Source organism: Bufo bufo, chromosome 1, assembly GCF_905171765.1.
Source record: "Bufo bufo chromosome 1, aBufBuf1.1, whole genome shotgun sequence".
Taxonomy (NCBI): domain Eukaryota; kingdom Metazoa; phylum Chordata; class Amphibia; order Anura; family Bufonidae; genus Bufo; species Bufo bufo.
The window spans coordinates 493,915,996-493,929,814 of NC_053389.1; the positions used below are offsets into that span (position 1 = coordinate 493,915,996).

General features: G+C 42.8%; 1 protein-coding gene across 2 annotated transcripts in view; it reads right to left on the reverse strand.

Moving 5' to 3' along the window:
- The window catches only part of USP15 (ubiquitin specific peptidase 15), a 136,145-nt gene that overhangs the window by 35,047 nt on the left and 87,279 nt on the right, over nucleotides 1–13,819 (reverse strand). For both annotated transcript variants that reach the window (XM_040410461.1, XM_040410452.1), the window contains exons 9-12: nucleotides 11,238–11,396; nucleotides 9,797–10,021; nucleotides 8,568–8,651; nucleotides 8,388–8,482 (exon numbers count right to left, since the gene is read on the reverse strand). In XM_040410461.1, coding sequence (XP_040266395.1) covers nucleotides 8,388–8,482; nucleotides 8,568–8,651; nucleotides 9,797–10,021; nucleotides 11,238–11,396 — 563 coding nt within the window. The remainder of the gene's footprint in view (nucleotides 1–8,387; nucleotides 8,483–8,567; nucleotides 8,652–9,796; nucleotides 10,022–11,237; nucleotides 11,397–13,819) is intronic.

Below are 13,819 nucleotides of genomic sequence, written 5' to 3' on the forward strand. Positions count from 1 at the left end.
GCCACTCCAGAAGGCGTATTTTCTTCTGTTGAAGCCATTCTGTTGTTGATTTACTTCTATGCTTTGGGTCATTGTCCTGTTGCAACACCCATCTTCTGTTGAGCTTCAGCTGGTGGACAGATGCCCTTAAGTTCTCCTGCAAAATGTCTTAATAAACTTGGGAATTCATTTTTCCTTCGATGATAGCAATCCGCCCAGGCCCTGACGCAGCAAAGCAGCCCCAAACCATGATTCCCCCACCACCATACTTCACAGTTGGGATGAGGTTTTGATGTTGGTGTGCTGTGCCTCTTTTTCCACACATAGTGTTGTGTGTTTCATCCAAACAACTCAACTTTGGTTTCATCTGTCCACAGAATATTTTGCCAGTAATGCTGTGAAACATCCAGGTGCTCTTGTGCAAACTGTAAACGTGCAGCAGTGGCTTCCTCTGTGGTATCCTCCCATGAAATCCATTCTTGTTTAGTGTTTTACGTATCGTATATTTGCTAACAGGGATGTTAGCATATGCCAGAGACTTTTGTAAGTCTTTAGCTGACACTCTAGGATTCTTCTTCACCTCATTGAGCAGTCTGTGCTGTGCTCTTGCAGTCATCTTTACAGGACGGCCACTCCTAGGGAGAGTAGCAGCAGTGCTGAACTTTCTCCATTTATAGACAATTTGTCTTACCGTGGACTGATGAACAGCAAGGCTTTTGGAGATACTTTTATAACCCTTTCCACCAGCTTTATGCAAGTCAACAATTCTTAATCGTAGGTCTTCTGAGAGCTCTTTTGTGCGAGGCATCATTCACATCAGGCAATGCTTCTTGTAAAAAGCAAACCCAGAACTGGTGTGTTTTTTTTTATAGGGCAGGGCAGCTGTAACCAACACTTACAATCTCATCTCATTGATTGGACTCCAGTTGGCTGACACCTCACTCCAATTAGCTCTTGGAGATGTCATTAGTCTAGGGATTTACATACTTTTTCCACCTGCACTGTGAATGTTTACATGGTGTGTTCAATAAAAACATGATAATATTTAATTCTTTGTGTGTTATTAGTTTATACAGACTGTGATTGTCTATTGTTAAGACTTAGACGAAGATCAGATCACATTTTATGACCAATTTGTGCAGAAATCCATATCATTCCAAAGGATTCACATACTTTTTCTTGCAACTGTGTATATATATATATATATATATATATATATATATATATAAATAATCAGAATCTGGGGACAAGCATCGATCTACAGCGGCCGACTGGTTCACCTACTGGTAAGTGATGATATATGCCCTTTAAGGCGAGTACACCTTTAACCCTATTTGGGCCTGACAAGGAGGTTTAATTAAAGGGGCAATCAGAGAACAGGTCGATGGAAGTCTATAGCAATGGGATGTCAAAGAGAAAGGAAGCTAATGGAAAGGTAAGAGAAGAGGGAAAAGGGAAATTGGGGGAAGGGTGATGGCTTTAGAGAACGTAATCACTAAAAACCAGGTTGATAAACTCTGACCAGTATCCACATTTATTATGTCAGCCTATTTTAACTAATATCTGTTAGGGCTCTTTCACACTTGCGTTGTTTTGTTCCGGCATAGAGTTCTGACGTCGGGGCTCTATGCCGGAAGAATCCTGATCAGGATTATCCCCATGCATTCTGAATGGAGAGAAATCCGTTCAGGATGCATCAGGATGTCTTCAGTTCCGGACCGGAACGTTTTTTGGCCGGAGAAAATACCGCAGCATGCTGCGCTTTTTGCTCCGGCCAAAAATCTTGAACACTTGCCGCAAGGCCGGATCCGGAATTAATGCCCATTGAAAAGCATTAATCCGAATCTGGCCTTAAGCTAAACGTCGTTTCGGCGCATTACCGGATCCGACATTTAGCTTTTTCTGAATGGTTACCATGGCTTACAGTCCTGTTTGCCATGGTAAAGTGTAGTGGGGAGCGGGTGGGCAGTATACTTACCGTCCGTGCGGCTCCCGGGGCACTTCAGAGTGACGTCAGGGCGCCCCACGCGCATGGATGACGTGATCGCATGGGCGCTCTGACGTCATTCTGGAGCGCCCCGGGAGCCGCACGGACGGTAAGTATACTGCTCCCCCGCTCCCCACTACTACTACGGCAACCAGGACTTTAATAGCGTCTTGGCTGCCATAGTAACACTGAACGCATTTTGAAGACGGATCCAGCGGGCACCTCCGGCAAATGGAGTACACGACGGGTCCGGACAATGCAAGTGTGAAAGAGGCCTTAATACACATAAGCACGGGACTAGAATTAGTGTAATTATTATTTTCGTTTGCACTGGCTTTGCACTGGTGTAAAATTAAGTCTGCGTGCAGTTCACAAGCAGTTTTCCCTTACAGAAGTCAATCCCTTACAGCCCCTGACTTCAGAGGTTGGGCCATGAAAAAATGATGATTACACTTACCGGTAATCGGATTTTCCAGACCCCACGACAGCAGCATAAAGAGAGGGATCCACCCCCAGGGACAGGAAACCTACAGAAATAAAAGGGTGGAGCCTCTCCTCCTATTCAGTGGATTACAGAGCAAGAGAGGGACTCCTACACCATTAATCAGTCTGAGCTGAACAGCATATAATCGTATAAACAATACAGATCTTGAAAAATAAATTTATATTATATATATATATAATTTTTTTTTTTGTGAATACAGAAACCATCACCAAGGGAGGGAATTAGGAAGGGTGCTGTCGTGGGGTCTGGAAAATCAGATTACCGGTAAGTGTAATCATCATTTTTCCCCTCCCCCACGACAGCACCATAGAGAGAATTACAGAGGAAAGAACCCTTCCTAGGGAGGGACCACCGCTTGCAAAACCTTTCTACCAAAAGAAAGATCAGAGGAAGAGTGCAGATCCAAACGGTAGTGATGGAAAAAAGTAGAGGGAGAAGACCATGTGGCCGCCTTACAAATTTGCTCAATAGAAGCCCCCGATCTTTCTGCCCAAGAAGTGGAAACTGAGCGAGTAGAGTGAGCCTTCACCGAGACTGGAGGAGACAGGCCCTCCTCCAAGTAAGATTGTATAATGCCCGGTTTAAGCCACCTAGACAGGGTACTTTTGGTAGCCTTCTTCCCGTTATTCGATCCTGAGAAGAGAATGAATAAAGCAGAAGACTTTCTCCATTCTTCCGTAATTTTAAGATACTGAATTAAGCATCTCCGTACATCTAGGGTATGAAATGTCACCTCTCCAGAATTTTTTGGATGGTCACAAAAGGAGGGAAGAATAATCTCTTGGGACCTATGGAATTTAGATTACACTTTGGGCAAAAAGGCCGGATCAGGCAGAATAATAACTCTATCCTCCAGAATTGTAGTGAAAGGGGGATTGATGGAAATGGCCTGTAACTCGCTTATCCTTCTAGCAGTAGTGAGGGCCACTAACAAAACAAGCTTGAAAGTAAGAAGCTTTATGCTTACAGAAACAATAAGTTCAAAGGGTGCTTTGGTTAAAGAATTAAGCACGATGTTAAGATCCCACGGGGGAATTCTAGGGGATAAGACTGGCGTCATCCTATCTACCGCTTTAAAGAATCTAGTGATCCATGGATTGGAGGCAAAGTTCTGCTCGAATAGAACTGACAGGGCAGAGACCTGTACTTTAAGAGTACTCTTAGCAAGACCTAAGGAAAGGCCTTTCTGTAAAAATTCCAGAACCTGGGAAATAGGGACAGTCAAGGGTAAATGTCCTGGGTTCAGATTACCGAATTCAATAAATTTCTTCCAAGTTCTAGCGTAGATGGAAACAGTAACAGGTTTTCTGCTCTTAAGCAAGGTTGTGATGAGCTCCTGGGAGAAACCTTTTTTGATCAATAAGTTCCGCTCAAATTCCATGCAGTCAGATGGAGACCACTGACCGCCTGATGAAAAACTGGACCTTGGGACAACAGATCCGGCAGAATCCAGGGGTCTGAGATAGACATCGTCCGGAGCAGAGTGAACCATGCCCTCCTGGGCCAAAAGAGGGCAATGAGCATGATCCTTGCCCTGTCCTTCCTGATCTTTTTTTAGGACTGCTGGGATCAATTGGAAGGGGGGAAAGGCATATGCTAGGGGGAAGTCCCACTTCTGTAGAAAAGCATCCACCCCATAGGGGGATTCTCTTGGATTTAGGGAACAAAAGACTTCCACTTTTTTGTTCTGGCTTGTACTGAAGAGATCTATGACTGGCATGCCCCACGACTCGCTGATCCTGGAAAATACTGAGGTGTTGAGGGACCATTCCCCTTGCTTTAATGGATGTCTGCTGAGAAAATCTGCGTGAACATTCTCCTTCCCCTTTATGTGGAGGGCCGATACGTGGCTGACTTGTTTCTCTAGCATCGCTAATAATTTTCCTGCTTCCCACCGTAGGGACACCGACCTTGTCCCCCCCCTGATGGTTCACATATGCCACAGTCGTCTGATTGTCTGAAAGAATCCTTACGTGGCCTGTGCCTAGTAGTGGCAGAGACGCTTTTACGGCTAGTCTTACAGCGGTTGGAAGAGAATGATTTTTGGACTGGGGACCATAGACCCTGAAAATTGTATTGTCGAACGTGGGCACCCCACCCCCAAGGGCTCGCATTCGTGGTCAGAACAATAGGATCTGGGTAGGACCATGGAACTCCCTGAACTAGAATGTCCCTGTCCAGCCACCAAGATAGACTCCTTCTGGTTGTGTCTGAAATTCAACATCCCCTTGTGCTTTTTGAAGGCTGTCAAGATCTCCGACTGTAACCGACGGGAAAGAAGTTGGGCCCACTCCACTGCCGGGATGCAGGAAGTAAGGGATCCTAGGACCGACATGGCCTTTCGAAGAGTCAGGAATGAGGAAGAGAGGGATTTGACTTGATTCCAGATTTTTGTAATTTTTTCTTCTGGGAGATACACTGAGTCTCTGAGTTTAAAACTAGGCCAAGGAACCGCTGAATCTTGACCGGTTTTAATTTGGATTTTTTGTAGTTTACTATACAACCTAGCTCCTGAAAGGTCTGAATAACAGCCTGAACGTTCCTTTCGCAATCCAGCCTGGAACTCGCAATAATCAGAAAGTCGTCCAGATATGGAACTATCAAAATGTTTTTGATCCTTATGAAAGACATCATCTCTGCTACTACTTTTGTAAATATTCTTGGGGCCATAGACAGGGTAATGCCTGGAACTGATATTGCCGAATCTGACCGTCTATCGGAATCGCCACTCTCAGGAATTTCTGAAACCCCTGGTGCATTGGTATATGGAAGTAAGCGTCTTTTAAATCCAACACAGCCATGAAACAATGAGGAAAAAGAAGCTGGATCGTATTCCTCATTGTTTCCATCTTGAACTTTTTGAACACCAGAAATTTGTTCAAATCCCTGAGATTGATGATCGTCCTGTGTGTACCATCCGGTTTTGGAACCAGAAACAGGTGGGAGAAAAACCCTTTGGATTGCTCTTCTGGAGGAACGGGAATCAAAACATTCTTCTTGATAAGGTTTGAAACTTTTTTTATTATGGGAAAACAGCCTCTTACACAAATGCTTTTTGTAATGATGAATCTATGCGGAGGCAAAGAATGGAATTCTGGTTTTAGACCTGAACAAATAATATCTAAGACCCAAGGCCCTGCAATCCTTCCCCAGGCTTTCTGGAAGAATTTTTGCCTTCCTCCCACCTCTAACCTGGCGTCATTGTTGGGGTTGTTTCTTATTAGCAGAGGAAGAGTTTCCGAACAGGAATCCTTTCCCCCCAAAATTTCTGGATCTAAATCTCTGATCCTTATCCCTGCTTGGCCTTCTGCCCGCATAATTTCTATAGGGACGAAAGGACTGCCTATTCCGGAAACCAAAGATAGCAGCAGGATTAGGGACTGGAAACCTTTTCTTCCTATCAGCTGCTTTTTCTAAAAGGTTGTCTAACTCTGGTCCAAACAAAAATTCTCCCTGGCAGGGGATATTACATAACCTCTGTTTGGAGGCTATATCACCCCCACTCCAACTTTTTAACCAAAGAGCCCTACGCGCAGAATTGGTGAGGGAGGCTGATTGTGCGCTAAGCTTAATAGAATCAACCGACGCATCTGTTAAGAAGTCAGCTGCTTTTTGTAAAGTTGGCAAGGACAAAATCTGATCCCTAGGGGCTCTTTCTTTTAACTGCACTTCTAGCTGCTGTAACCAGAGAGCTAAAGTCCTAGCCGTGACTGTAGCCGCTACGGCGGGGCAAAAGGATAAGGTAGAGGCCTCCCAGGCACCCCTAAGGAATCTTTCAGCCTTTTTGTCTAAGGGCTCTTTAAGCATACCAGTATCTTCAAAAGGAAGGGAGGATTTTCTAGACACCTTAGAGATGGCCACATCGATTTTAGGAGCTTTCCCCCAAGAGGAAGAGGCCACTTCTTCAAACGGATATTTACATTTAAGGCAAATACTTTCCTGCCTGGCTTCCTCCATTCTCTCTGAATTAAGGACATCTCTATGGTGATTCGTCCGAAATGGTCTTATCGATGCATATTTGGCATAATTTCTTCCCATAAGAAGAAGATAGAGAAGTTCTGCACAGCGCACACTCCTTGTTTTTTCTTTTTGCCAGCATTTTCTTTGGTTTAGGCTGGAAAAGAGACAGCACAAGGCGTAACTTTAATAAAAAATTGCCAATTAACTGAGCCACTTACCCCCTGAAGATCAAAGAACTACCAGGATGGGATTCACTTCACCCTCAGCAGATTCCTGTCTTCTTTCTTCCTCCATTGTATACCGGATGGAGGAGGTAGGGAGTCTATACACTTATAGAAAACAAAAAGGGGGTATAGTTAATCTATTTGGCCCATAGTATTTGTTACCCATGTAACAACTACCAGGAGGTTTCCTACATGTAGATATAGATAGGCACAGACTGTCCTGTATAGCTCACTGACTGGTCTGGCTTGCCTCCCTTAAATACAAAAAAACGGCGTCTCCTGCCGCTTTAGAAGCGCGTCACATCCGGTATTCTGAAACCCGAAGTCGCGCTATGCGTTCCACGTCTCGATGGAGCTGGAGTGACCCCCACGTGTCCGGAGGCGCTCAGCTGCTCCAGCCGATTCCAAGTGGCAGAGCCTCGCGTTCAAGGATTTCCAGCCGCACAACTGGCGTTTCTCATGGGGCAGAGCTCTCCCTGAGGGTTACCCACATGGCTGCCGCAAGATACGGAGGGCCCCTGGAGCACCTCCGTATCCTAGGGTCCTGTCAGCCTGCCCAGCAGCGCGATGGACCCCAGCAGCAACCGACGGCCCTCTAGGAAACTCCTAGGAAGCAAGAAAGACCGCCGTGTAAGACCTAAAAGAAAAACTGTAGGTCTCCCACTCCAGGGACAGGAAACCACTGAATAGGAGGAGAGGCTCCACCCTTTTATTTCTGTAGGTTTCCTGTCCCTGGGGGTGGATCCCTCTCTCTATGGTGCTGTTGTGGGGGAGGGGAAAATATTTGTCACTTATCCAAATACAGTATATGATCTCTGTTGGGCCCTCCTGATCATGAGAACGCCAATGGTCACGCATAGGCACTACATCTCCATTCAAAGCCTAAGAGGCTGGTGGAGATAGCAGGGTGCGGCACTAGTGATGGGATCCTTATTGGTGGGGGTCCCAGTGGTTGATGTGATCATGAATTTTATCACCTAAGGATAGATCATTAATGTTATTCAAGGACCAACACCTTTAAAACAACGCTTACTTCCACTGAACAGTCAATACCTTCTGTACTTTAAAGTATGGGAGAAATACTAATCAGGCACTGAATATAATAGTATAAAAGTAATAGTGCACATTTTTCCCTCAGTCTACAAACCGATTTATTTTTTGAAAAGGGAAGTGGATCTATGAAGCAAAACTGAATTTTGGGTGTAGTTACTGGAAAATGTCATGGACAATGTTTTAGAGATGCGAGGACTGTATATAGCAGTGAAGCTCATTAGGAGTTTCCAGCACCCAGGCTTTTATAGTCATACCATGCAAGCTTTTATCTCAAGTGCGGGATCTTCTCATCCTCATCTCTTTGATCTTAGTCCTGTCACCAAACCTGTTTGAACCCATGCTGGAATACTACAATAGAAGGGTGAGGTAATGACTTCATCAATTGTTTACCATCTTCATTTAGTACCAGTTTTTGCTAACTTTAATAACCACAGTAAAGGGGGTTTCCATGAATATTGATGGTCTATCCTTACATTTAATACATGAGGGTTCAGCTTCTGATACCCCCGCAATGAGCTGACTGAAGGGCCCTTGATGCTTACCCTGGCACAGCGCCATACAGGCAGTACCAGGCTCTATCACAACGATATAACAGCTATATATGTGAATAAAGGGAATGCACGGATCAAGTAATTAATAGAAATACAGATACATCCACAGCTCTGTGGGGTAAACTTACACATAAATATCATCACGTTCCATAATACTACTCAAGTTTTCATCCATAGCAAATATTCGGTGAAACCTATGGTTGTAAATATCTGTCACCACCATCTGAAAATCAAAATAAAATGCATAATCCGTTTTATGATTAGAAAATCCAAGAGCAAAACAGGAGATAAATCTTCAGAATGCAAACCTTCTCTGGTGGAATGTCAGACAGTGAAGAGAGGGCTGTGCAAAGGTCCATAATGTTTCCAATCTTTGGAACGATGACTTTGTACTAAAAGAAGACAGCAAACCAATAAATCCATCAGAGATTTTTCATTATCTATAGCTGCCCATACACATTAGATAGAAGGCCGATGAGATGTTGATATTTGTTTCTGATTGTGGCTATTCAGTTAGACGATAACCTTAAATCATTTCCAAATAAGTCAGCTTTAAATACTTTTGTGAAAAAAAAAAAAAGTTAAGTATTAGAACTGATACCTTTATTGGCTAAGGCTATGTCCACATCTGTTTTATGGTATTCTGAGGAGCTGACCACGGGAATTACCCTACCCAACATAGTCGGACACCGCCTGGGCCCACCAGATTTCATTCACTAAAATGGGATCCACTGGGTTTCCAGCATGAATGTTGACTTTCTGCTGGAAAAATACCTCTGCGTGCCATGGTATTTTTCCAGCAGAAAGCGTGGCATTCATGCCGGAAACCTGAAAGACCCCATTATAATGAATGGGGATCTGGCGGCCCTGGTGGTGTCTGGCTATGCTCCTCTGCCACAAGAGACTACTGGAATAAGTTAAAACGGATGTGCCTAACCAATGAAATTATATTGCAAGCTTTCAAACCTCAGAGGCCCCCTCAACAGGCATTTACAAAGGAATAAACTTGTCTGATGAAGCGGCCTCTGTGCTCTGAAAGCTTGCAAATAACTTTTTCCATTTTAGCACATAGGAAAGATTCCAGTGAAGCCCATTAATTACCGTATGCCCAGCATGTATAATGCTTCTCTTCATCAGATGATTACAATAATATATGGGCCTGGCTAGTCCTTCATTACGTACTATCCTTAAATATGTATTGACACCTTTATAATTCGGGGACATCAAATGATACCATCCAAATTGTGAATGACACTGAAAATCCGAAGAACATGCGTGGTGCAAACACTGAGACAATACTGATGGGAAATGCCATTACTTTCATTAATGCATTTCTAGATATGATCGGACTATACAAAAAGCTGGCCTTTAGGATTAGTGACCTGATATATGTTTTTTGTCTTACACTAATGCATAGGAAAAAGACCCCTTAAACGTCAATGAGAGAAATCTCTGCAAAATGAAGGGGAAATATCCATTACTGCATCAACTGTGTGGACAGGACTCTTTACAAGAACTGCGGCTTCTCACATCTTACCTGCATAGGTTTGGCAAGGGGGTCCATTCTAACAAGATATACTTCCAGTGTGCGTTCTTTTTTCATTGGTAGTGGGAGGGTTAGGTAACAAAAAGGATCAAATGTCACAGAAATTTTAGCACATTCGGGACAAACTAAGGTGGATTTAAATAAACCATGAAAAATATCAACAATAACGGAGTCATTTCTTTTAATATGGTTCTCCCAGGCCTCTTCAGCAACTACCTGTAATGTAAAAACATGTGGTGTAAGGGTTAAAGCAGAATATTGGCTCCGGGCACAGCTGAGTAATAATCATATTCTATATAGATGTATTCATATATGTCACATGGTTTTGATTGACACATTTTACTAAAGAACATGTTTCCTCTTTTATGACATCCCAAACTGGCCATCCTCAGCTAGGAGGACAAGTCTGCCCTGTCCATTCCTCTGCTTATTGCACAGGTTGGGCAGCTTCTCTCGATCATAAAGCCATCTTAAAGGGGTTGTCCCACAAAAAATATTCCACAGTTTTCAAACTAGCACCTGGATCTGAATACTTTTGTAATTGCATGTAATAAAGAATTTTGTATAGCCACTGAGTTATTCAATAAAATGTATCTGTAGAGCGCCACCTTTTTTTTCTTATTTCTTTGTCCTGCTGACTGAGATGGCCGCACATGCTCAGTTTCATCCTTCAGCTGCCTCCTGAGCTGTGATAGGGAGAGCATGGACACGCCTCCTGAGCTGTGATAGGGAGAGCATGGACACGCCCCCTTAGATGCATCAGAAAGCAGAGCAATGAATGGGGAGATCTCTGGATCCATGTGAGGTACAGGGCTGGTTCTAGCTTTGTTAGAAAGAGGCTGTCATGTACTATATGACACCTTGTTTTAATTTTTTTTACATTAATCATGGGATAACCCCTTTAACTTCAAAACCACAATATAATACACCTTTTATACATTTTGTTTCTTATTGTGTGTCTAGAGTTGTTTCTACCTACCATCCTTGAATCTATTATGGTACAGAACCCAATAGGGGAGATATATTAAAAAGAAATGCAGCGCAGTGGCCCTAAATCGCAAGCAATAAAGATGCTTCTTTTAAAAGGGCTTCTGGAAGATGCTCCACTTTTCCTATGCATTAGCGTTGATAAATCAGAACTACTTTGAAATACACAAGGATCCAGGGATTTGTTCTTGTGACAACAAAGCGATACTGGACCAGCAGCCCCATTCAGGAGTTCTGTTGCAGTAGAGCAGCAGTACTCAGCGTTGTACCTGATAACATCACACCATCAAAAGGTGACCAGGCTCATATTACCCACTGCACTGGTGCTAGGGGGATATTACATACTGGAGCACCTGCAATTCTGTTTGTTTGGATTCGTATAATACAATAGAAACTGGACTTGATATCATAGCATTTAATGATAGAATCTATTAAAGACAAGTACCTTGTCTGGCCTCCCGTCCGCATCCTTGAGTTGGATATAAGGCTTCTTTCTAATTCGATTTAAATCTTCATGCAAGCCATCTAATAAGAAAGCGAGTAGTTCTTGGCAATCCTGCTGTTGATAACCAGAAAACTGAGGTGCAAAACGGCCTACCTGAGTCTGTAAGGTAGAAATGAATTATTTCTGCTCAATTAGAACACTATCCTAAGGCCACAGCCACACGTTCAGTTATTTTTGGTCCAGTTCTTGAGGCCAAAATCATTAAAAATAAAAAATAAATAAAAAAGTATTACCTTTTCAAGACTGGATGATTTTCCATTTTTAATTTTCACTCCCAGCCTTCCCAAAGCCATAACTTTTTTATTTTTCCATTCACATAGCCATACAATGGCTTGTTGTTGTGAGCCAAGTTTTACTTTCTAATGGCACTGTTTATAGTTGCATACAATGTAGTGGCAAGCGAGAAAAATAATTCAAATGGGGTGGAATAAAAAAAAACACTGTTCCGCCACAGTTTTATAGGCTTTGTTTTTACAGCGTTTCTTATGTGGTGAAACTCAACTGTTATTTTGATTCTTCGGGTCAGTACGATTACAACAATATCACATATGTAACAATTTTTTTCTTTGCATCATTGTATTCTGATCCCCATAACTTTTTTATTTTTGTATGTACAGAGCTGTGTGAGGGCTCATATTTTGCGGGACAATCTGTACTTTTCATTCATACCATGGGGTGTGTATGACTTTTTGATCATTTTTTATTCCATTTTTGGGGAGGTGAAGCAACAACATATGAAGTGGCCATTTTGACTTTTTTTTTCCGTTTTGCTGTGTGGGATAAATATTTTTATATTTTAATAGTACGGGTGTTTTTGCACACAGCGATACCCATGGTGTTTATTTTTTAATTATGTGTTTTTATTTAAATTTTGGGGAAAGAGGGTGATTTGTATATTTTTTAAATTTTTTTAAACTTTTTAATAGTTCCCTTCATTAGATTGCTTTTTTCATAGACCCCAATGCATAAGCACTGGAGTCTATTAGAATAACACTAAGTTCCTATGGAGCCCTGCCACAGGTAGGGGCTCCATAGGAACTAATATGAGGCAGCCTCATGTCACACAGGAGGACTGAGGCTGCCGCACACTACGTCTGGCTCCCCTAATCGTGCTCCCGGTTTTTATATCCACAGATGCCGTGGTCACATCTGAGGTGCTTAATGTTAGCTATAAAAGTTATCGTCGATCGCATACATTAGCCCCCGGGGTGCCTGCTGTTTAAATAATCAGGCACTTGGCAGCTAAGGCGCCCGCTGCACTCGCGAACGGGCGCCATATTTAAATTCCCGACCACCAATGTATTTAGTTGTACGGCAGTCAGGAACAGGTTAAGGACAGATAATACTTCTCTTTTTTTAATTTACTCCCGCTTTGGGATTGGAAAAGTGCATCAAAAGCCTGAACATGTGGATGAACCTTAAGGGTCCATTCACAAGTCCGTATGTGTTTCGCGCATCCGCAAAACACGGACACCGGTAATGTGCGTTCCGCATTTTGCGGACCGCACATTGCCGACACTCTCATAGAAAATGCCTTTTATTGTCCGCAATTGTGGACAAGAATAGAACATGTTCTATTTTTACGCAGAACGCAAGTGCGGATTCGCAAATGCAGATGCGGACAGCACATTCCTGCCCCATTGAAAATTAATGGGTCCGCACCTGTTCCGCAAAATTGCGGAACGGATGCGGACCCATTTTGCGGACGTGTGAATGGACCCTAACAGTAAGAAAGAAAAATACAGAGCGTCAGTTTTAAAGAACCACTAAATATACAAAACACAAAAAAACATAAAAAATGCCTAAACTGCTTCTCCCTTAAACTTGCGCTTTCCTGTGTTTTGTCTCATATTGCAGTTAAAGGGAATCTGTGACCAGGAAATGTACTGATAAGTAGGCACAATGTCTTGTAAGGATTGCTCAGATAAATATAACAATATCTTTCACTTTGTGATCTGTTGCTTCATTCTGGAGAGAAAATTATTTTCATCCATAGGCAAATAAGCAGTTATGGCCAGACACACATGAGCAAGTTGAATGGAATAAGCAATACATCTGCTGAATTACACTGACATAAAGCTGCCAGTGTAATATAATAGATTTCAGAACTGTAAGGGTTACACAGCATTATAAGTCAGTATAATGCTGTGCGATCCCTGCCAGAGGAGCAGACACCAGAACGGGACTTCTCACTGACAGAGGCTGCAAGTTTATTGCAATGAGCTTACTCATGTGTGTCTGGCCTAAAGGGGTTATCCAGGTAAAGATAATGATGACCTATCCCCGGGATGACCTGGTTCCTGCATAGTCATTTTTCCTCGGCCTTGATCAAGATGGAGTGGGAGGGGCTGCAAGAGAAAGCAAAAGTAACAATGGTACTTAACCACTTAGTTCCCTATGGATCGAAAGTACTTGTTCTACATAATGAAGTAACAGATCATTAACCCTACAAGGCATTATGCTTATCAGTGAATGGTTTATCAGTGAATTTCCGGGTAACAGATTCCCTTTAAAATTAAGAA